Source organism: Oreochromis aureus, linkage group 18 (genome assembly GCF_013358895.1).
Source record: "Oreochromis aureus strain Israel breed Guangdong linkage group 18, ZZ_aureus, whole genome shotgun sequence".
In the NCBI taxonomy this organism is placed as follows: domain Eukaryota; kingdom Metazoa; phylum Chordata; class Actinopteri; order Cichliformes; family Cichlidae; genus Oreochromis; species Oreochromis aureus.
Window position 1 is genome coordinate 1,487,823 of NC_052959.1, and position 25,712 is coordinate 1,513,534.

The 25,712-nt window shown below is 41.8% G+C and overlaps 1 protein-coding gene across 1 annotated transcript; it reads left to right on the forward strand.

The window, feature by feature from the left end:
• The first annotated feature begins 215 nt into the window (after positions 1-215).
• LOC116326319 (cytochrome c oxidase assembly factor 1 homolog) lies at positions 216-24,951 on the forward strand. Its single transcript, XM_031747535.2, has 5 exons — positions 216-525; positions 3,532-3,639; positions 22,555-22,706; positions 22,938-23,014; positions 24,336-24,951. The coding sequence occupies exons 1-5, from the start codon at positions 468-470 to the stop codon at positions 24,466-24,468; spliced, it is 528 nt and encodes a 175-aa protein (XP_031603395.1). The 5' UTR covers positions 216-467; the 3' UTR covers positions 24,469-24,951.
• Positions 24,952-25,712: the final 761 nt, after the last annotated feature.

Sequence of the window (25,712 nt, forward strand, 5' to 3'; positions counted from 1 at the left end):
TTAATGTCTATATTTAGAGTTTCAATGAGTCTTTTTTCACTTTCAATACAAAATGTTTCTGTTTATTTATTTTAGTTACAATATTATTTTTCAATGCCAATATTTTTTAGTTTCATTTTAAGCTGGCTTCTTTTAAACCCCATAAGAAATCAGATGATAAAGTACAGAGAGTGGAACTGGTACTACATGAATGAGTCAGGAGTGACATGTGAGGGTGATGCAGGACATGTATGAGGCCAGAGGGACGGTGGTGAGACGCGCTGTGCTGCTGATGAACCACCATAAACAGGTCTCATGTAGTACTGCGGTAAAGGACGGCTTCCAGCTTCAGCTTCTTTCTGCAAAGAGTCTCACTGAATCATGCCCGACAGGATCTAATATCATATTTGGATAAACACCGCCTGCGCGAACAAGCGACGACGGGCGCAACCGGCTGTTTAATAAAGCGCACCCACAACCGATTGGCTATGTATTTTGTGACGTTAACGGATGTAGAGCGAATACAATGGTCCGCCGTAACGCAAGGTGAGTGTTTGTGTAGATGTGTGACCGGCGTGTGGTGTTATAGTTGTATCCACGGATGCAGCCCTTGAACTGTGACACACCTTAGCTATTTAAATATCATTTTCTTTCAAGTGAATAACGACATTTAGACATATATAGAAGATAACCTTGACATGCAGTGTATGTGTTTCAGCAAACTGGACATCTCAGCCCTTTGTCCTCGTTTCCCTTCCTCAAGAAGCAAATTATATTTAAAAAAGAAAAGTGTTACTTTTTCAAACCCCGTGTACTTAGCTATACTTAGGGTGACCAACTGTCCTCTTTTTTTGCACTTGTTGACTTGTAAAAGCTTTTATGACACTTTTTATTTCACCTTTTACCGCACAGAGAAGGCATCATTTAAATATGTTTTCTTTAAGCAAACAGTATTATTAAAGTTCTTCATGACTGGGCCAAGTGTCCTCTTTTTTTGGAAATCAAAATATGGTCACCCTAACTATACTTATTTACTTGTTGCTTCTGTAGACAGTTTGAAAAATCTACACAGATGCATCAAAGAATACAGCCAACCAAAGCGGGATAGCATTTATTGTTCCTGAGTTTAATATCAAGGTCGGGAAAAGGATCAGTGACGATTTATCAGTGTACACAGGAGAAATGGTTTCAATATTGTTAGCTGTCCAGTGGACTGAAGAAACCAGACCACTAAGATCTGTGATACGCTCGGACTCGAACTCATCACTGGCTGGTTTGCAAGGCAATCACTCAGAATGCAGACCTGACATTCTGATAGAGATCCAGCAAACATTATTCAGAACTGTTATGATGGGGCTTATGGTCACATTCTTATGAGTATCAGCAGAAATGAAACAGCAGATAGGACAGCAAAAGAAGCAACAAGGAGACCAATGATGGATATGGTTATTAGTGTTAGTAGGACAGAGATCAACAGTAGAATACGATACAAAATGAAGGAAAGGTGGCAAAAGCAATGGGAGGAAGAGAGGAAAGGCCGATGGTTTTACAAAATCCAAAGGAAAGTAGGAGAAATGAGATGTACAGGAAGAAACAGGAGAGAGGAGACGGTTGTATCTCGACCTAGATTCGGACACACTGGTTTGAATAGCACATTACTTTTAATAGGAAAACACTGTACAGGGGAGTGTGACTGCAGTAGGGAACAGGAAACAATAGAACGTTTTGTTGCATTGTCAAAGTATGATGTTGAAAGAAGACAACTGATCAAAAAGCTGGATGATATGAGAGTCAAGTTGGACTTGATTGATTTATTTCGTACAAACTCTGTAAGTGAAAATAATCAGGCTGTATTTTGGTTTTTAAGGCAGACCCATTTGTTTGGGAAGATTTAAATTTTTGTATTTTTTTTTTTGTCATTTCGGTCCACACTCCACGCCAGTTGGTGGCGGTAATGCACCATTTTGCTGTTTGCCAACCACCAATAAACCCCATAAAGAAGAAAAGAAGCGTTCGTCTTCTCTCTCTCCATGAGTTTGACCTTCTTAGGCCTCTGCATGTCAGCTAAACAGAGACTCTCAGCTGCAGTTAAACTTCCTTATTATCGTGGTGCAGCCATTGTTTTCATCCTCAGTCTGACCATTTTAGGGAGATCCACTTGCGCTGATATAATGCTGCCAGGCTGAGCCTAACATTTTGGCTCATCAGTTTCCGTTTTATTTGTCATATGGAAGTTAGCACAGGATCAAAATGTATTTGACGAGCAGAAGACAGTCACTCCGCAGTATAGTAAGGGTTAAGGGTCAGTAAGAGTGAGGGTTTTTATTTTTATTGAAATAGTAATAAAAAAAATAAAAATGGGGTGACCAGTGCTGAGTGTATTATGTACCTGTCAAACTGCAGGACAGCTGTGTGCATCCTCTGAAGTGTTGTGGTTGAGATGTCGACTTTGTGGTAAAAACAGTTTTTGAGTCTTGTAGTCCGAGCAGACAGACTCCTGTAACGTCTGCCAGATGGTAGCAAGGAGAACAGCTGATGTGCTGGGTGGCTGTGGCCCTTGATGATGCTGTGTGCTTTACGGAGGCACCGTTGAAGATAGATGTCCTGAATGACAGGAGGCCTCATGCTCTGCTGCTTTCACTCTCTGTAGAGATTTCCGGCTGCTGGCAGAGCAGCTTCGAACCAAACTGTAATGCAGCTCATCAGCAAGCTCTTGATCGCACACCTGTAGAAGTTTGAGGTTATGTTGGCGTTCATGCCAAACTTCCTCAGCCTCCTCAGACAGTAGAGTCGGTGGCGAGCTTTCCTGATAGCAGTGTCTGTGTGAAGGGTTCAGGAGAAGTCCTCAGTGATGTTGACTCCAAGGAATTTGAAGCTGCTGACCCTTTCGACCTTGACACCGTTGATGTGGATGGGCTGGTGTTCCCCGACTGGTCGTTTCCGGTAGTCCACTATCATTTCTCTGGTTTTGCTGATGTTAAGAGACGGGTTATTTCCAGGCACCACTCGTACAGCACCATCACCTCCTCTCTACCTGTGCTAGCTTTGGACATGTTCAATCTTAGCATCCACCATAAAAACAGTAGATACATGACTGAAAATAAGGGAAAAAATCAAAAGCATGAACCATACTTGACTTTATAGCTATATGTATTGGATGTATTCACAGTTATTTGGATATGGAGTGGTTATTCTTATGGTGCACTTTGTGATGGATTATGTATGTGCATGTATGTGTCTTTGTGTGTTGGCAACCTTTACCATCATTAGCTGAACTGTCTCATGGATGCAGGCGGTGATATTAATAGTACTTGTCCAACTGTATGTGCGTAGGAGAGAGGGTCAGTGCGTCACCATATTTTTTGCTATTAAAAATGACAAAACATGTTGTTTCTTTTTCAGAAAATTGGAAATGTGTAAGACTTAAGCCTCTCAGAAACTTTTAGATTGTTTTCTAAAGTCACCACAGAATTCACGGCAAATCATGAATACTTCCTTATTAAAACACCGATGCTCTCTGTATACCAACCAGATCATCGTCATTCTTTGCAGGAAAGAAAGCAAGCATGAGGATTTCCAACAGTCACCTGCAGCAGCTCACCATCTTCACCACTGTGCTGACGGGTGGAGGGATTGGCACCATGTACTACCTGCTACAGAGTGAGTACAATGCTCTGTGTGTGCTTCATTTACAGTTCGGCCAACGCTTCCAGTTAGTGAAACTTTTCATGTCAGCAGCTTCGATCATGTACTGTAGCTCTCGGAAATTTGCCATTTGAGAGTGTAGAAAAATTCAACTTGATGTTAACTTCAGCTGCACTCCTGAGAGTGAATTCTTCAGGTTTTTAGCTCAGCAGAACTGGGCTGGCTTCAGGAATTAGTGCAATCCTGTGGTTTGTATGCATGCACATGTTCAAAAACATGGTGATCTAATTACTGTTTGAATGTCATCACCTGTTTTGGTGGTTTAATGTAGTTTAATTTGGGTTTAAAGTAAATGATAAAGCAGAGGTGCATGTTAATGTACTTTTATTAATTGTAAACCTTATGCACATTATGTGTGCAGTGAGTGAATCCAGCTGATAAAGCCTAACCCTAACCCTTCTTGCTCTAATGTCTGGCCCTCTTCTACCTCGACCCCTGACAGCTGTAAGTCTGAACCTCTTTCCAATATTCTGACTCTTTATCAGAGTTATCAAAATCGTTTGTTACTTTAAGGAATTGTCTAATCTAATTAGAAATCCCTCTTAAAATGAATGCGCAGAGTAAAGACAGGAATCTTTTAGCTCTCAGAAAATGTAAATATTAAAGTGAGTGTACATTCAAAACATTAATATTGATGACAATTTTCCATAACAATGGGTGTATTTTGATATAATATCCTAAGTTGAAGCAGAATTTTTCAGGTGAAATGATAAAATCATATGTAGCTTTTCTTACTTTATTTTTTATGCTATGACCCTGAAATGGTGTGAGGGATGCAGCTGCTCCAGGAAGGCCACCCAGTGTTACAAATGCTTCATGAAACATGCACAGCTACCTGCTGTGGCCATGTCCTGTGAATAAGGGGGCAGCTGAGAGTGTCTTTCTGTTTTGACTTACAAGGATTATTTCAGTTGCACTTTTATTGTGAAGAGAAGCAGAGAGGATGCATTGTTGTTGTGGCTACAATAACAGTTGCAACATTCAACAGTAAAGTGAAACTGATCTAGCAGACGGGCGACCACTGATATGAATCACAAAACCTGACGGTTTGTTTCTCATTGAAGATCAAGACTGTTCCTGTGACTCTTATTCTTACCACCACCAGATAATAAGAGACCCACAATATACCTGAAAACTACATCAGAGACTCTGAACAATGATACAGTCATATGCACAAATACAAGATGGAGCTGTCCAGTTCAGTTTTCGTCTTTAAATTGTTAGACACTGCATACTCAGATCTGACTTTTGCATCAATTACATTTGTGCTGAAGTGGATGTTTGGAGGAAAACCGGCAGCTGCCACAAGCATGGGAATTAACCAAGAAACGGCATATATCACATGACAGAAATGCCATGGCCACAAAAGGATCGGCAGAAAATGGCTGTTTGTCTATTTTTCATTGGGTAAAGACTTTTCACACAAATGTGAGTTGACTGACAGTGACAAAGATAAAGCTGGGGTGTGAAATCTTCTCTAATCTAGACTAAAGGTGACAGAGTCTTTGCAGTTGTGGTGCCCTCTTTTAGAAACTCCACAATCTATGAGCACATTGAAGCAGTGTTGGGTAAGTTACTTTAAATTAGTAACTTAGTTACATTACTAGTTACTTCTCTAAAAAAGTAACTCAGTTACTTCAAGTTACTCGTTACTTTCAAAGTAACTAGTTACTAGGGAAAGTAACTTTGGTTTTACTCAGAATTCTCTTGTTAATGTGTTGCTTCCGTAACTGGATACCCAGCAAGATTGCCAGTCTTCTAGCTTGCTTACTTGCCACACGTGCACTGTGCCACCTACCAACAGAAAGGAGAAAATAATGTGCACATTTCCACAAGAGAAATCCCACGCCTGGACCGTCGTTGACCGCCGCCATGATTCTAGCCTGCTTTTTACATCCAACACAAAAACTGCAGTCGTGGTGCTTTTGATTGTACTCAGAACTTGGAAATTCTGCCTTCTGAATAGGAAGATGTAGGTAATATGTAGGTAACACCAGACTGCAGATGAGCTGCATACAGAGCTGGACTGGGACAAAAAAAATCGTCCCGGGCATTTTGACTAGCCCACCATTATAGGAAAAATCATAAAGCCTTTGAATGAAAATAAACACTGTTGTGACAGTGATGAAACACTGTTCTGATGGTATATATGTATCAATCTATCAATTGTTTGTTGTAAGACTCAGATAATTATTTTTTTAAAAGCGAGACATTTTAAATGAGAATAATAAAGAAAAGTATTTCCTTGTGCCCCCTTTCCCTGTTAATGCCCTACCTGGCCCCTGGCAACACTTTGCTAGATCCGCCCCTGCACAGTTACCAGCTGTCAGCTACATAGAAAAGGATCCTGGTGTTATTTGTTTCTCAGAAACAGCTCATAACTTCCCTTCAACTCATTCATGTCACCTAAAAGGTAAACCTGTTTCTACATCACCTGTTCAGCTCTGATGATTCAGTAAGGACATCTCCTGGTTTCATCTGCATGTTTCCCTCTCACCAGATAACCAAACCGATGCATGACCAGCAGCTTTACAGCTGTGGCTCCAGCAAACATCAGCTGATACTAGAAATTAATATTAAATAAATTCTAACAACAGCTGATCAAGCTTAAACGTGCTGCTGTTGTTTAACGCGACATCCGCTGGTTTCCTCTTTCTGGCGCAAAGTGGGCGATAAACAAACGAGAGAAAAGCCGATCAGCTGATCACTGATCAGTTTCGTGATTGAAGTAGAAACGGAAGAGGAGAGAATGAGAGAAGAAGAGGCAGCTGTGCAGCTTCAGCTTTGTGTCTTTTTCATTGTAGCTGAAGTCCGGGACAAACTATGTTCCTTTTCACCTCAGTACGAAACGCATAATATTTTCTCTGAATACGAGACGATTCCGTTTTTTTACGGGGACGGTTGGCAACTCTAATAATTAACCTATGAACAAAATAAAGTTCAACATCAGTAACATAGCACCCACCCATCTGTATAGAAACTCCGTCATGCTAGCTAGCACGCAGTACGAAAATGTCAGCATACTGAAAATAAACTCCACCTAAACTTGGTTTATATCTGACTCAGACTGCAGGTCATAACTTCTTACCTGAAGTTCAGTTCACCTGACACGCGGACCGGCGGCCGCTCGGTCTCTCCTCTTGCCTCCCTTTTCCTTCATCCACCTGCTGGCTTCCACCACTTGCTAATGTTATTGAATCTGTGGAAGCTCCGCGATATCCACCATACCGAGCCTATCTAAATCCCAGTAACGAGTAACGCTGCTCCTGGTTTTGGCATAATAACTAGTTACCGTGCTCGTTACCACAATAATAACGTAGTTACTGTAACGCGTTACTTAATAACGCGTTAGTCCCAACACTGCATTGAAGTCATTCAAAAGCAGCTAAACTCACGTTTTCATGTCACTATGCAGCATGGTGGAAATCCTGCTAGGCATTTCTGCCTCACCCATCTTTAACGGTGCCCTTTAGCTCAGCTGCCCTTTGAAGGATTTTGCCTGGGGGAGCCACAGTAAACATCTATGGGTGCCATCAGCTGAGGACCACCAGCCAATGATGTTTTGCTCCTTTAACCCCAGTATATCCCCTGTTGTTTAGCTCCCAGACCTTGTGCTATCACTGCAACCACAACCACAAGCTGGCTTTATGCTTCTGCTGCCAGTTCTTTGGTGGCTGGCGGCAGTGCTGCTCCTGTGCAGCGTAGATTGCAGAGGAGGAGTGAAGTTGCGGAGCCAACAAAGCCCCGATACCTGACTTCGAGTGAGCATATTACAGCATTTCAGCTAGCCTCCCGAGACTCAGCTGCCAGGTCAGAGTACTTGGACTGCTTCCTCTCATGGCCAGCCTCAAACCCTCCTCCCACATCAGCTCAACAAAGAGAATCGTAGCAGTTTCAGACCTGGATCTCTGCTCCTTCGGTGCTTTTCTTGCCAGCCTCACCATCATTTGCTTGATCTATCTCCCTCTTTCCTCGCTGAGGTCATTGTTCAGCTCCTGCAGTTGCAGTTCCTTCCCTTTCTCCTGGCGACTTGATTGCCTGTGTCCGCCCTGGTTCTTTCCTTTCTATACTGACACCAGTCTGCTCACAATTAGGGTTTGTTGGTGCACTATGTGTGTTTACCATGCTGCTGCCTTCAGAGGGATGACTTTCCACTGTTGGTTCGCCTGCCTCCACTTCCTGCCTGCTGCCTTGCGCTGTGGTTTGAAACCTTGGCTTGGAGTCCCACTTGTCTGACCTGTTATTATAGTGCAGTGTTGCTCATGGCCTTTTTCCTTGCACTTGCATCTTCCCTGTTGTATTTGCAACCCTCTGAAGGTAATCACCGCTGCCCATTCGTATCTGCACTACCTCATTACCTTGGAGAGCCATGGGGTTCTTTATGTTTGTCTGTATTTGTAGTCAGTCTGATAGGTCTCCTTTTATGGGACTAGCCTGCTTTTTTTTAAACTGGTATTTGGGCAGCATTTTATTTTTTGTCTTAATGTTTATTTCCTTTTTAGATGTTTTTATGTGATTTGAAGCTCCTTGTCATTTGCATTTTGAAAGCTGATATAAATAAAACTTACTTATAGGGGCGATCGTGGCTCAAGAGTTGGCAGTTTGTCTTGTAATCGGAAGGTTGCCGGTTCGAGCCCCGGCTCCGACAGTCTCTGTCGTTGTGTCCTTGGGCAAGACACTTCACCCGTTGCCTACTGGTGGTGGTCAGAGGGCCCGGTGGCGCCAGTGTCCGGCAGCCTCGCCTCTGTCAGTGCGCCCCAGGGCGGCTGTGGCTACAATGTAGCTTGCCATCACCAGTGTGTGAATGGGTGGATGACTGAATGTGTAAAGCGCTTTGGGGTCCTTAGGGACTAGTAAAGCCCTATACAAATACAGGCCATTTACCATTTACTCACCCTGTATACCAAAGAGTCACTCACTGAGGCACAAACTGTTTTGGCAGTGTCTTGATGCATGAGTTGGATGAGTGACAAAACGTTTCTCTCACTGAAAACTATACGTCCAGATGATCAGAATCAACTTTTTGAGGCTTATGGCAGAATGTTTTAGTTCACGAATTAATGATGCCCCCTGCATGTGGAGTGTGTGGGAAGACAGTTGCTAGAAAACTGCATCATTTAGCTTAGCCAAGGAGAACTGAGTGGAAAAATAAGAAGTATGAAGTCAAGTGGATTCAACAAAAGAAGGTGCAAACTGCAGCAGAAGCAGGGGAGACTAAAACCTCTTTTCTACTTGCTCAGCTTGATTTGACTCTACTCAGTTTTGGGGGTTTTCATTAGGTGATACTAGTTGGTACCATATACTTTTAATACTTACTTGGCCAGGGTTCCAAGGGAGGTAAGTCGAGCCAGAAATGCCACTTATAGGCCAGGAAGTGACGCTACTGAATGAGTCATGAGAGCAATTCCTTCACAAGAAACAAACCTTGCAATGAGGGAAATGGCTACACACAAGCCCACACAATGGTCAACGACGAGGCGCAGAAGTAAACCATCACTTTGGTAGCAGGGCCCAATTCCAGGAATCAGTTTCAAGGAAGTCAGAGTTTTAAAAAAAGCTAAGCTAAGTTAAACTCTGAGACTGGCAGCTCTTGAGTTTCCTGTTCCAGAGCAGCTGATCAGAGTTAATTAACTCTGAGTATTTTCACCCTGAGTTAAGTGCATGTGTGAGTAGAGAAGGAAAGCAATCATCAGTAGAATCCCAATGATGGTCCTGTGAGATTAGTTACCCAGATAACAGACTACCCAGGCTAAGTATTCACATCATTTCCCAGTTCTAGTTGGGAAAAACATTTTTCCATCAGTGTGACTGCTTAAAGTTAAGAAATCTATGATGTAATTATAATAAGAGTTCATGGTAAGTACAAAAAATAGCAAACTAACGATTAACTGGGATTTCATTGATTGTAAAAACTTCTACTAATTAACTTCCTTTGCTACGTGTTTTGATAGCAAATGTCTGAATGAGAAAATGAATCTGAGTGTCAGCAGGTGGGGAGAAGTTGGTGTGAAACTCAGAGCCTGTTGAAAAAAAAACCCCGCCAGCCAGTAAGTTTAGTTTACAGACTGTGTTTCCATGGTAACTGACTCAGAGTTAACCTGAGTTTCCCTTATCTCAGACTTAACAAACTCAGAGTTTTAGCTAAGCCTACCTCCTGGAACGGGGCCCAGCTATACCATTGCCTCGATCTCCTCCATGGTAACAGTGAGCTTGGATGCTCAGAAAGTATTTAATCGACTATTCCTGGAACAAACATGAATAGAAACGGGACTTGGAGAAAAATTTGCCACTTGGAGTAATACACTGTAAAGATCTTAGGTCAAACATTCAAGTTAATGGTTGTTGTTCTGACTCATTTGGGGTGGAAAGGGGTGTGAGAAACGGCCACTCATTATCACCCATTCTCTTTTTAATCAGTAACCCCTGACAAAAGCTATACGTTGTAAGTTAGACAAATAAAAAATTTACATAACACATAAGGGATATTTTTCCCTTCTCTCTGCTCAGAAGGGTCGAGGTGGTACGGCTGAACCTCCTACCTCGACTTTTGTTCTCATGCCAACCCTCACATGTAAGAGTTCCCAATTCTAAATTCATTATGAAGGAAAAAGGGCCCAGGATAAGACTTAGAACACTCCTACTTCCAAAGGGACAGGGGCCTGCCAAACTCAATGTTATTACTTGGCTGCACAGATAAATGCAGTAGTGTCATGGATTAGAAATGATCAGCAAACTGATTGGGTCCAGACAGAACAAAGCACAGCCAAGACTATACCATTATCAATGCTACCTTTTTATAAATGTAAAATCTGTAATTAAATTAAAAATGAAAATAAATGAATAAAATATAATTTCAAGCGTTTGAACAACAATCAGAAAAAAGCTTGGGGGTCTGTTATCAGTTTCAAGGGCCATACAAGTAATAGGCAATATAGAATTTCCTCCATCTGTTTGAGAAAGACGGAAGTTGGATCACTGAAGGTCTCAGCACAATTAACCTACTATTTAAGGGAAGAGAGCTTAAGTAATTTACCCAGCTTCAGTCCAACTGTTCATAATGGAGACCTCTTCTTGGATGTCTGCCACTGTGATGGTGTCAAGAATCGCTGTGTGGCACGCATGAGTTGGACCCAAAATGCAGGCTCTCAGACACGAGGGGTGAACACAAAATCACAGTTTTATTGCTGGCGTGGCCGGACACAAATAACAATACAAAACTAAACTGGGAAAATATAAACTAAACTTTACAGAGAGGCACACAAGGGAACACACAGCTTGAGGGGACAACGCGACAACGAATGGAGGTGAGCACAAACAATAAATACACAAGGAGAACGGGGAACAGCTGGGAGACAGCTGAGGGCAATTACACATGTGACAAAACGGGGAGGACACAGAGACAGACTGGAGGGTGAGTGAGAGAGAGGGGGAGAGAGGAAGCACAGACATGACGGGATGAGGGAAACACGGAACGTAAGGAGTGGACACAACTCACATCACTGTATAAACTTAAACACACAGAGGAAGACACAGCGGTCAGCTATACAGAGGGAAATTTTTAAACCATCAGGGAGCCAAACCGGGACCACAAGAAACTAGACCCTGTAGAAATAAACTATAGACTAACAAAGAGACAAAATCCACAACACAAAACGACAAAAATCACAGGAACTTAAAACACTAGGTCAGAAAACCCAGAACCCTGACAGATGGTTACTGGATCCTGTTGCTGTGGTCTGCTCTTACATCCACTAGCCACTGAGCAATGCTGTTATAGGTTGTGTCTTCTCCCATATGCTCTTCCTGCTCCATCTCAAGCCTTGGTGGATCTTTCCTCATATTGTTCCCCTGCCACTAAGAGTACACCTTGGACAGTTTCGTGGAGTACAGCTGGTTTATTCTCTTGCCTTCTATCTCACTTTATCTCAATATACTTTATCAAGTGATGACCAAGGCTGTGAGTCTTTGCTTGGCAGATTCTTAGGGATCCCTTTTTTGATCACACTTAGCCAACTTTCAGTGCTTCCCTCCATGCTAATATACGCTGGCCTCTGGTCTTCTCCACAGAGGGTACTGCTCCTTGTGGTTGTTCATTTTGTACCCAAGCATCTCAGTGATCACTGCTGCTGTGGTCTAGATCAGCTGATTCGTTTTGGAGATGGTTGCAGTAGGGATTGTCTGTAATGCTTCATTCACATCTTATAGTAGACCCTCACAGGGTACTTAGATAGATAAAACTGTATAAATCCCTCGGGTAGGTTCCTCCTGGAAATTCAGTTTCCAGTAGCAGAACACTGACAGAAATTTGCATAGTAAAAAACATTAAATTAAAAATAAAGAGGGAAAACCCAGCATGTTATAAATAACAGATATTAACCCTTTCTGAGATGGATACAAATATCTCCGTCTTTAAGCCTCTGGAAAGTATGACATCTGAGATTGAAGAAAGTGTCTAATCTGAAGTTCTCTGAAAAAATGTGTGTGCAGGAGATTGAATTTTTCAGAGTGTTTCATAAAAGATACAAAGCACCTAATGCACCTACTGCACCAATCCTGAAACACAAAATCACTTAAGGATGGTTGAAAAACATAATTTGGTGCAACTGGACTCAAAGGAGAACAGTCAGTCTCACCAAAGTGTTTTTTCATCTGAGTCCATATTCTCACAGTGTGCCACACCACCGGATTATCAAATCACTTATTTGATGCCAAGGAAAGTGGAGATCCAAGTATTGCCAAGACAGATGTGTCTTTAACAGGAATTGAAAATTAAACCAAAATATGGTCCAGCATATATTAGATGCCCAATAGTAATACCAGAAATTATGCTTAGACTTTTGGAGACAAGAGTATTTCACTCAAGGGAAACTCTTGTTTCCCTTGAGCCCCTCCATGTGTAAAAAAACATAAATAAATAAAAAAAAGGGGTGTAACTGTTGCAGTGTGTTTACAGTGTATTCAGTTCACTTTTGTGCAAGTTCAACTTGCATCATGAAAACATACTGAGGAAAATGTAGAAGATAGGTTATATAGACATGACAAGAAGACCAGGAGATCATCTACATACAGGGATGCTTTATGCATGACTCCTCTCCACCAGATCCCAGAGACATCTTCGTAGCGTGGCCAGTGGTTCTATAGCCACATCAAAGAGTAACGGGCTTAAGGGGACACCCTTGCTGGGTTCCTCGCTCGAGGTTAAACAGCTGTGACTGCTGGGAGTTTGAAAGGATTGAGGGTTTAGGGCAGAGATATAGCAATTTTATCCAAGAATTAAATTTGGGTCCAAAATTGAATTTTTCTAAGCTTGCAAATAGAAACTCCCACTCCACACAGTCAAATGCCTTCTTTGTATCCAGGGAGCGGATACACTCTGGAGTCTCCGTGCGAGGAGAATATAGTATATCAAACAGATGACGGACATTAGTTTTTAATAAAGCTGGTTTGATCTTCAGATACGATTGATGGTAAAACATTTTCCAGCCTACGCACTAAAACTTTGGTCAAAATCTTGGCATCGAGAATGAGTAATTTGATTGACCTGTAAGATGAGCATTCGAGTGGATCTTTACCTTCCTTTAGAACAACAGTCATACATGCTTCATAGAACGATGAAGGGACTTTGCCATATTTAGAGGAGTCAGCCAATGCTACACATAGTTGAGGTGCAATATTGAGAATGCTTTAAAAAATTCAGGAAATCCATCTTGGCCTGGGGACTTTCCAGACTGATGAAATCTTAATTTCCGCCTGTGTTATAGGTTCCTCTAATCTCTTTACATTTCGGAGAGAGAATGGGATATTCAAAGAATTAAAAAAGTTCTCCGTCAGAGTTTTCTCCTGTGGAAGTTCAGAGGTTTAAAGTTGAGAATTGAGAGACCTGGATGTGTTGTTACTCTTAACATGATCTGAGGTGATAGTACCATTGGTCATTCTGTTTTTTGGAATATGTAGTTTTGCCTGGATACCCTTCAGCTGGTTGGATAGCATCCTGCCGGCTTGTTCTATGCATACAGTGGCTTGCAAAAGTATTCGGCCCCCTTGAACTTTCCCACATTTTGTCACATTACAGCCACAAACATGAATCAATTTTGTTGGAATTCCAGGTGAAAGACCAATACAAAGTGGTGTACACGTGAGAAGTGGAACAAAAATCATACATGATTCCAAACATTTTTTACAAATAAATAAGTGAAAAGTGGGGTGTGCATAATTATTCAGCCCCCTGAGTCAATACTTTGTAGAACCACCTTTTGCTGCAATTCCAGCTGCCAGTCTTTTAGGGTATGTCTCTACCAGCTTTGCACATCTACAGACTGAAATCCTTGCCCATTCTTCTTTGCAAAACTGCTCCAGCTCAGTCAGATTAGATGGACAGTGTTTGTGAACAGCAGTTTTCAGATCTTGCCACAGATTCTCGTTTGGATTTAGATCTGGACTTTGACTGGGCCAGTCTAACACATGGATATGTTTTGTTTTAAACCATTCCATTGTTGCCCTGGCTTTATGTTTAGGGTCGTTGTCCTGCTGGAAGGTGAACCTCCGCCCCAGTCTCAAGTCTTTTGCAGACTCCAAGAGGTTTTCTTCCAAGATTGCCCTGTATTTGGCTCCATCCATCTTCCCATCAACTCTGACCAGCTTCCCTGTCCCTGCTGAAGAGAAGCACCCCCAGAGCATGATGCTGCCACCACCATATGTGACAGTGGGGATGGTGTGTTCAGAGTGATGTGCAGTGGTAGTTTTCCACCACACATAGCGTTTTGCATTTTGGTCTCATCTGACCAGAGCACCTTCTTCCACATGTTTGCTGTGTCCCCCACATGGCTTGTGGCAAACTGCAAACGGGACTTCTTATGGTTTTCTGTTAACAATGGCTTTCTTCTTGCCACTCTTCCATAAAGGCCAACTTTGTGCAGTGCACGACTAATAGTTGTCCTATGGACAGATTCCCCCACCTGAATTGGTCTTCCTGACTCTTGGTGGCGCTGTCACTTGGTGTTCGCTCGCTTTGTGGTAGAGTATCACTTCCTGTTCCTGCTCAAACACAGTGGTGTTTCTGAGTAGCTTTTCTGCTTAGCAATTTAATTTAAATCTTTTGACACATCCCTTTTTCATAGTATAATCTTAACGTGCTTCATCTGAATCACCCTTTCTGTGTACTCACTACCTAATTTATAGTATTGAGACAACGCCTGTCTCTGTGATTCTTTTGATCCTGGTAGAGATCACGCTGAGATGTTTCCATGTTTTACACAATCCTTTTATTACCCATTATTCTTACAGATGCATCTGGAGATCAGCACACTGCATTCCTATGCAGTCCTATGCTAAAGGCTGATCTAAAGAACTCCACACAACAGTTACAGTTATAACCTCTGGTCTCCTCCCATCTACAGTAAACACCCCCACAATGGAAATACACTAGTACAGTGGCCAAGGGTGCTGACACCCTGACCCCCATCTCCTTTTATGGTAGTGTCCGTTTGCCCTTTGTCTGCTCCTCACCGTCAGTAACTCTTGCTACTGTCCTGGGGGTGGGGTTGATTGTCCTCCTGCCCTGTACCTCAGTTCTTTGTTCCCATAACAGGCCTTTTTTCTATTTTGTATTCTTACACTCATTAACCACAATATTATAATGTTGCAAGCAATCACAAACTATATTCTCTTTAACACTGACCTATATCAAGGAATCTATTCTCAACAATAGCCAAAGTATTCACTCACTGTCTCTTTACTGTTTCGCTAGCTTAGCTTAGCTCGTAGCCGACTCGTTAGCACCATGGCTACTTCACCTGTCCCTCCTGCACTTTCCTGCTCATTGTGTCAGATGTTTAGTTACTCCTCGGCCTCCTTTAGCAGTAATGATACCTGTAACAAATGTAGCATATTTGCAGCTCTGGAGGCCAGGATTACTGAATTGGAGACTCGGCCGGCACCCTTCATTCACCCGTAGCTAGCCAGGCCCCTGTAGCTGGTGCAGCCGAAGATAGCATAGGCCCCGCTAGCTGTTCCCCGGCAGACCCCAAGCAGCTGGGGAAAGAGGGCAGCTGGGTGACGGTGAGGAGGAAGCATAGTCTTAAACAGAAGCCCCAGGTACACCACCAACCTGTTCATGTGTCTAACCGTTTTTCCCCACTCGGCGACACACCCGCCGGGGGTCAAACTCTGGTAATTGGCGATTCTGTTCTCAGACATGTGAAGCTAGAGACACCGGCAACCATAGTCAATTGTCTTCCAGGGGCCAGAGCAGGCGACATTGAAGGAAATTTAAAACTGCTGGCTAAGGGTAAACGTAAATACAGTAAGATCATAATTCACGTCGGCAGTAATGACACCCGTTACGCCAATCGGAGGTCACTAAAATCAATATTGAATCGGTGTGTAACTTTGCCAAAACAATGTCGGACTCTGTAGTTTTCTCTGGTCCCTCCCCAATCAGACCAGGAGTGACATGTTTAGCCGCATGTTCTCCTTAAATTGCTGGCTGTCTGAGTGGTGTCCCAGAAACGATGTGGGCTTCATAGATAATTGGCAAACCTTCTGGAGGAAACCTGGTCTTGTTAGGAGAGACGGCATCCATCCCACTTTGGATGGAGCAGCTCTCATTTCTAGAAATATGGACCAATTTATTAAACTCCCCAAAATATGACTATCCAGAGTTGCGACCAGGAAGCAGAGTTGCAGTCTTACACACCTCTCTGCAGCTTCTCTCCTCCTGCTACCCCCCAAAAACCCATCTCCATTGAGACTGTGTCAGCTCCCAAACAGACAAAAAACAACAAAACAAAAAACAAATCGATTTACTCTGCCTTACAGAAACCTGGTTGCAGCAGGATGATTATGTTAGTTTAAATGAATCAACACCCCCGAGTCATTCTAACTACCAGAAACATCGAAGCACAGGCCAAGGAGGCGGTGTGGCAGCAATTTTTCACACCAGTCTATTAATTAACGAAAGACCAAGACAGACTTTTAATTCATTTGAAAGCCTGATGCTTAGCCTCGTCCACCCCAGCTGTAAAACTCAGAAACCAGTCTTACTTGTTATCATCTATCGTCCACCTGGGCCTTACACAGAGTTTCTCTCTGATTTCTCAGACTTTTTATCTGATTTAGTGCTCAGCTCAGATAAAATAATTATTGTGGGTGATTTTAACATCCATGTAGATGCTAAAAATGACAGCCTCAACATGGCATTTAATCTGTTATTAGACTCAATTGGCTTCTGTCAAAATGTAAAAGAACCCACCCACCACTTTAATCACACTCTAGATCTTGTTTTAACATATGGCATAGAAACTGAACATTTAACAGTGTTTCCTGAAAACCCTCTGCTGTCTGATCATTTCCTGATAACATTTACATTTACAATAATTGATTACACAGCAGTGGAGAGTAGACTTTATCACAGTAGATGTCTTTCTGAAAGCGCTGTAACTAAGTTTAAGAATATAATCCACCCACTGTTATCATCTTCAATGCCCTGTACCAACATAGAGCAGAGCAGCTATCTGAACGCTACTCCAACAGAGGTTGATCATCTTGTTAATAATTTTACCTCCTCACTACGCATGCGACTCTGGATACTGTAGCTCCTGTGAAAACTAAGGCCTCAAACCAGAAGTACCTGACTCCGTGGTATAATTCTCAAACACGTAGCCTAAAGCAGATAACTCGTAAGCTGGAGAGGAAATGGCGTGTCACAAATTTAGAGGATCATCATTTAGCCTGGAGAAATAGTTTGCTGCTTTATCAGAAAGCCCTCATAAAAAGCCAGAACATCTTACTATTCGTCACTGATTGAAGAAAATAAGAACAACCCCAGGTTTCTCTTCAGCACTGTAGCCAGGCTGACAAACAGTCAGAGCTCTACTGAGCCAACAATCCCTTTAACATTAACTAGTAATGACTTCATGAACTTCTTCACAAATAAAATTTTTATCATTAGAGAAAAAATTACCAATAATCATCCCACAGATGTAATATTATCTACAGCTACTTTTAGTACCATCGATGTTAAGTTAGACTCTTTTCTCCAATTGATCTTTCTGAGTTAACTTCAATAATTAATTCCTCCAAACCATCAACGTGTCTTTTAGACCCCATTCCTACAAAACTGCTCAAAGAAGTCCTGCCATTAATTAATTCTTCGATCTTAAATATGACCAACCTATCTCTAATAATCGGCTATGTACCACAGGCCTTCAAGCTGGCTGTAGTTAAACCTTTACTTAAAAGCATCTCTAGACCCAGCTGTCTTAGCTAATTATAGGCCAATCTCCAACCTTCCTTTCATATCAAAAATCCTTGAAAGAGTAGTTGTCAAACAGCTAACAGATCATCTGCAGAGGAATGGCTTATTTGAAGAGTTTCAGTCAGGTTTCAGAGCTCATCACAGCACAGAAACAGCTTTAGTGAAGGTTACAAATGATCTTCTTATGGCCTCTGACAGTGGACTCATCTCTGTGCTTGTCCTGCTAGACCTCAGTGCTGCGTTCGATACTGTCGACCATAATATCCTATTAGAGCGATTAGAACATGCTGTAGGTATTACAGGTACTGCACTGCAGTGGTTTGTATCATATCTATCTAATAGACTCCAATTTGTACATGTAAATGGAGAGTCCTCTTCACCCACTAAGGTCAATTATGGTGTTCCACAGGGTTCAGTGCTAGGACCAATTCTATTTACATTATACATGCTTCCCTTAGGCAGCATCATTAGAAGACATGGCATAAATTTTCACTGCTATGCAGATGACACGCAGCTCTATCTGTCCATGAAGCCAGGTAACACACACCAATTAGTTAAACTGCAGGAATGTCTTAAAGACATAAAGACCTGGATGGCCGCTAACTTTCTGCTTCTTAATTCAGATCAAACTGAGGTTATTGTACTCGGCCCTGAAAATCTTAGAAATATGGTATCTAAGCAGATTCTTACTCTGGATGGCATTACCTTGGCCTCCAGTAACACTGTGAGGAACCTTGAGTCATTTTTGACCAGGACATGTCCTTCAACGCACATATTAAACAAATATGTAAGACTGCTTTCTTCCATTTGTGCAACATCTCTAAAATTAGAAATATCCTGTCTCAGAGTGATGCTGAAAAACTAGTTCATGCATTTATTACTTCCAGGCTGGACTACTGTAATTCATTATTATCAGGATGTCCTAAAAACTCCCTGAAAAGTCTTCAGCTGATCCAAAATGCTGCAGCAAGAGTCCTGACAGGGACTAGAAAGAGAGAGCAGATTTCTCCTGTTTTGGCTTCCCTTCATTGGCTTCCTGTTAAATCCAGAATTGAATTCAAAATCCTGCTCCTCACATACAAGGTCTTAAATAATCAGGCCCCATCTTATCTTAATGACCTTGTAATGGTAAATGGTAAATGGCCTGTATTTATATAGCGCCTTACTAGTCCCTAAGGACCCCAAAGCGCTTTACATATCCAGACATCCACCCATTCACACACACATTCACACACTGGTGATGGCAAGCTACATAGTAGCCACAGCCACCCTGGGGCGCACTGACAGAGGCGAGGCTGCCGAACACTGGCGCCACCGGGCCCTCTGACCACCACCAGTAGTACCATAGTTGTAGTACCATATCACCCTATTAGAGCACTTCGCTCTCACACTGCAGGCCTACTTGTTGTTCCTAGAGTATTTAAAAGTAGAATGGGAGGCAGAGCCTTCAGTTTTCAGGCCCCTCTTCTGTGGAACCAGCTTCCAGTTTGGATTCAGGAGACAGACACTATCTCTACTTTCAAGATTAGGCTTCAAACTTTCCTTTTTGCTAAAGCATATAGTTAGGGCTGGACCAGGTGACCCTGAATCCTCCCTTAGTTATGCTGCAATAGACGTAGGCTGCCGGGGATTCCCATGATGCATTGAGTTTTTCCTTTCCAGTCACCTTTCTCACTCACTATGTGTTAATAGACCTCTCTGCATTGAATCATATCTGTTATTAATCTCTGTCTCTCTTCCACAGCATGTCTTTATCCTGTCTTCCTTCTTTCACCCGAAACCGGTCGCAGCAGATGGCCCCGCCCCTCCCTGAGCCTGGTTCTGCCGGAGGTTTCTTCCTGTTAAAAGGGAGTTTTTCCTTCCCACTGTCGCCAAAGTGCTTGCTCATAGGGGGTCATATGATTGTTGGGTTTTTCTCTGTATGTATTATTGTGCGATCTACTGTACAATATAAAGCGCCTTGAGGCGACTTTTGTTGTGATTTGGCGCTATATAAATAAAGTTGAATTGAATTGAATAGATCTCTGCAGCTCGTCCAGAGTCACCATGGGCCTCTTGGCTGCATTTCTGATCAGCGCTCTCCTTGTTCGGCCTGTGAGTTTAGGTGGACGGCCTTGTCTTGGTAGGTTTACAGTTGTGCCATACTCCTTCCATTTCTGAATGATGGCTTGAACAGTGCTCCGTGGGATGTTCAAGGCTTGGGAAATCTTTTTGTAGCCTAAGCCTGCTTTAGATTTCTCAATAACTTTATCCCTGACCTGTCTGGTGTGTTCTTTGGACTTCATGGTGTTGTTGCTCCCAATATTCTCTTAGACAACTTCTGAGGCCGTCACAGGGCAGTTGTGGAGCTGTTTTGCAAAGAAGAATGGGCAAGGATTTCAGTCTGTAGATGTGCAAAGCTGGTAGAGACATACCCTAAAAGACTGGCAGCTGGGATTGCAGCAAAAGGTGGTTCTACAAAGTATTGACTCAGAGGGCTGAATAATTACGCACACCCCACTTTCAGTTATTTATTTGTAAAAAATGTTTGGAATCATGTATGATTTTCGTTCCACTTCTCACGTGTACACCACTTTGTATTGGTCTTTCACCTGGAATTCCAACAAAATTGATTCATGTTTGTGGCTGTAATGTGACAAAATGTGGGAAAGTTCAAGGGGGCCGAATACTTTTGCAAGCCACTGTATAGAACAAAGCCTTATGCTTTAGAAGCTGACATTAAACTGAGTGTCGAAAGGTCAAATTTAGTCTGCAGCATTACCGTTTATTATATCATTGTGGGGGGGTTTAATCCTTGGCATATAGCTGATGTGTTTCTTTGCTAGTTAGCTAATTCAAGTCACTCAGGCCTTTTTCTTCATGTTAGCTGAATAAGAAATTATTTGCCCCCTCAGAAAGTCTTTCGGTGTATCCCAAATTGTCAGGCTAGATATCTCATTTGTAGTATTCGTTTGATTCATGTTTTTCCATGAATTTTAGAAAATTAGTATCTGCAAGAAGAGTTGAATTAAATCACCAATGTTTTCCGTATTTTGGTGCATCGGGGAGATTCATGATTGGCACGAGAGAGGCATGGTCCAACACCACTCTGGTAGTCACAGGAACTGACTAGTGAGAGCAACTTATAATCAATAAGAAAATAATCAATCCTGGGACAGGTATGAGAAAAAGGAGTACGCCATAATGAGAAAAAAAGCACTTATTAAACAATGCAGATTTACTTATTGTGGTGGGGAGAGGATCAGTCTAACACTGGATCCAACCAGCAGAGCTCAGATCAGGCAATAAACAGAAATCAACACTGAGAGTCTATAAATTGATGTTGTAGAGTTTAACGTATCAGAAATGACCTCATGTTTTTCAAAGCACACATGTGGATCAGTAACGACTGAAACACCTCTGGCTTTGGCCTGAAGAGTGAAGTGAAAATGCTGCCCCTCCCCCAATAAGATGGGTGCTATCCGACCTTCAAATGTGTGTTTCCTGTTTAAACAGTACAAAAAAAATAACAAAACCACTGCTACCCTGCACTGTTTGATGTGTGAGAACATCCTCTTCCTTTTAACAGGTTGGTTTAACCCCTTAATATTCCACCTAACTAGTTTACAGCACTATCTAACCTCTGCAGAGATTCGTGCACAGATAGAGTCCCATGCATATACAATAGGTTAGGGTTCTCTTGCAAACACAAATGAAACCAACACAACCGAGGCCACTGTGGCCTAAAACGTTACTATTAGAATCAGATCATTCCCACCCCTCCATACCCACTACTCTTTAATCACCTCCACTACTTTCCCCCACCCGATGACAGCTGCCAAAAGGAAAAGCAGCGAGCTCACCAAAGCACTTCCTACCTTGTTCAAAAAGAGAAAACAAAATTTCAAGCTCCCATATTCTATAGAATATATTCATATTTAAACCTTTGAGCTTCTGGTTAGATATGACTGCTTTCGAACAGAATACACACATAATCCATCGCATCAGCAGCCGAGCGAAGCCATCACTTCTCTCTGATGGTAATGGTATTGTAACTTAATGATTACAGGCCGAGTTTGGCTTAGCGACAGGTGAACGATTGGCTCTGGCACAGTTGGGAAGGTCTCTTTCCAAAAACACCTCACCATAGCACACTCGCAAAAATTCTGTAGTGTGCCCGCCTTCGATGGATTCCACCAGACCCGCATGTTCTATCGTCTGCTTCGGCTTTCCAGGTCATTTACGTTAGCCACCAGTTTAGCATTGCTTTCACTAAAACTGGAATAGACGTCCTGTAAGTCTCTAACCAACTAACTTCTATACAACAAGTATAGAAGTGTGACGCTTATGTTCTGAACAAAAGATAATGAGGAGTGGAAAAGTTGGAAAAGTCAAGAGGAGCAACTGTCTCCTCGTCCTATCACATCCCTGCCAAACCACGAGTCCTGCTCACCCCATATGAACCTTTTTAAAAGTGTACTAAATTCTTGGTTTGTGCACTGTGAAAGCTTATTTTAACTTTAAGGTTTGAGTAAAACGAGTAACTGTTTCCATTCATACTTTAAAATGTTGTAGTATTTTCTAGCCTTCCTGTTTTGGTTCACTTCCATATATAGTTCTGTCTGCTGTCTAATTAGAGAACTTTGCTGAGTCAGACTACCACAGGCTGGCTTTGCAGGAGTTGGAGGCATGTCCAGTTGCCATGGAAAGCCTGGGGGCGCCACCTTTAAAGGTCCACAACATCCATCTGACTGACAGATACAACCATGTAGATAAGCACACTGCACAGGTACTGTCCTTTATGCTGTCATCTGACTTCTTTCTTTTCTAATTTGGCATGGGCAGCTGAACTGGTTTTCCTTCTGCATATAATCAAAGTATTTACTTACAGGTAGCTTTTTATGTCGAAGTGGATCTAAAAATATTTAGATCCACATAGTGAGAAAATGTAAATCACAAACATAATCATATTGCAAAGAACTCTGAATATATTGAATACTGAGTGTAAATTGCTTTGCAGATAAAGATTCCTGTGACAGGGATTAAAACCGGAGGCTATCTGTATACATCTTCACTGAGAGATCCCAACACAAACAGGTGAGACAGTTGTGCCAGAGCTGAACTGCTGGTGATGATGAATTTGTATTCAGTTCATTTTGACATAGTGATGTGACTGACGGGCACCAGTTTAGCTCAGTAGGTGAGCAGAGTTAGGGTGCCATGCAACATGACTGACATGCAGACGCTGCCATTGGCATTTTATATTTTATTGTGTATGTGTTGGCATTGCTGCGTAACCAGGACAAGCAGTTTGTCCTGAGCTCGAAATGAACTTTGCCTGCTTGTGTGGTGTCGCAGTATATGTGTGTGTGTGTGTGTGTGTGTGTGTGTGTGTGTGTGTGTGTGTGTGTGTGTGTGTGTGTGTGTGTGTGTGTGTGTGTGTGTGTGTGTGTGTGTGTGTGTAGTACGTGTGTGTGTGTGTGTGTGTGTGTGTGTGTGTGTGTGTGTGTGTGTTATAGCACGTGTGTGTGTGTGTGTGTGTGTGTGTGTGTGTGTGTGTGTGTGTGTGTGTGTGTGTGTGTGTGGTGTTATAGTACGTGTGTGTGTGTGTGTGTGTGTGTGTGTGTGTGTGTGTGTGTGTGTGTTATAGTACGTGTGTGTGTGTGTGTGTGTGTGTGTGTGGTGGTTTCATACTGTATGAAAGGATTCTTCTTCATTTCACTGAGTAAACAGGGACAAACTTTTCTGTGAAGTGTAAGTATATCATACATATAATGCCACTTATATTTGAGTTGTATTTACATTTAAATGTTACAGTTCAAGTTAATCCGACTAAAGATGCTAGATTAATGAATAATTAATGAAAAAAAATGCAAAAATCATTATTTTTGAAAATATAACAATTACAAAGAATAGCTAATGTAACACTTCACATGCTTTATTGTAGAATATTGTGTTGAGCTTACACGTATTATGACAGTAGTCATTTTAGGACACTTTATATTGTAAAGACCATATGTGTTTTAGGGCTGTGCGTTATGACCTGACATCCTGATAGAAATCATATGTTGTGTGTTTTCGGTGAATAGTTTATATTCACTTTGTAACTGAATAACAACCCTTTACCGTATTAGTAGTCTCAGGCGTGGTTTCCACTTTAACAGTAAAAACCACACAAACACACATCCACAAAAATCACAACAAAGCTGAAATAACATCTACGAGGTTGCTAGGCTTTGAATCTTTATTTGCAGCTGAACACTATTCAGCACACTTTTTGATGACTACTGTGAAACTGTCCATAATTGTTTTCACTGCCGTCAAAAACAAATCAAGCAGGATGTGAATGCTAACTATAGGGACTGTTGTGAAAGCTTGATAATCACTATTCCTCACCTGTGTTTGTTACTCCTTGCAGGTGGAATCTGAAACAAGCAGTTCTAAAGCTCAGGGAAGGAAATGTCATTGACCTGCTGAATCCTCCATCAACTACAGCACAAACCCAGGCAGCAGAGCACACAGACAGTGTAGACATAGGCCGCTGGCACTGACCAGCTTTATGAACAAACAACTATGCCTGCTAGAGGAAGCAGGTGCTGAAGATGTTTTGAACTATATTTACTCCACATTTATTGTATGGTCATCTCTTTGGGGAACCATCAAGAAGAAAAGCTCTGTCAGTGCCACGGACTGCTGCAGACTGTTGTAGCTGATTTTGATTACATAGTGTTAGAGCTGAGTTGACTTGTGCACTCATTGCTGCCTTTGTCTTCAAGTGAATCCACAAGTCATTACAAATGTACAAATATGTGCCAATCAATAAATGTTACAAATGGATTAGTTTCTAATGATCCATAATTAATTTTCACACAGACTTGCAGATGTGTGTGTCTGTATGTGTTCAGGGGAAATGGTATAATATTCATAAAACAGGACGTAAAGCTGTGGTTTCACTTCTACCGTAACCTTCTGCTTCCTGTGCAGATGTAGAGCAAACACACAACCACCAATATAAAGAATGCATATTTGCCATGCTCGGCTTTCTGTGGTTTCTCTTCAGCTTTTTATCCTGTTATTTTTGCTACACTCGGTCTCAGTCAAAATTTCCAAAATACAACGCTTGAAGCTATGTGTGCGTGTGCATGCATTATTATTTGGTCATAATACTTTTCCTACTGTCACAAAGATTTTCAGACAATGTTTTATGGAAATGGTTGGACATGTACACTTAGATCCTTACATTTTAGGACAGTGAGACAGTTTTTGTAATTTTGTCTCGGCACAGCACCACAGTGGATTTTACTTCAACCAACATGTGATTCAAGTACAGGCTTTTAGTTTTAACAAAAGAACAGATTAATTTTAAATAAAGGAACTGTCGTTTAATACTTGGATGAAAATCCTTTGCAGTCTAGAGTCCATGAACATCACCAAATACAGTTTTCTGTTCTTTTTGTGTTGTTTCGTGCAGGTGCAGAAGTTCTTCCTTTTTTTCCTGCCTGTCAGCTTAGACATTGTCATACTGCACATGAACTATAACAGCTGAAATAACAATAATAGAAATGAATGAATAAAGAGATAAAAGAAATCCGGGAACAAGAGGAGCCTGTAGAGAATTTATAGGGCTCTGATTGCAAAAGCTTACAGACAAGACAGTTTGTTCTTTTTAATATATTGTTTTCAAACTTCATAACTTCATATTAAAATTTCAGGTCTGGAAAACACATTTAGGTTCAGTTTAATGACACGTTGGCCTGTTTCTATATTTAAAAATAAATGACCTGATGATCTCCTT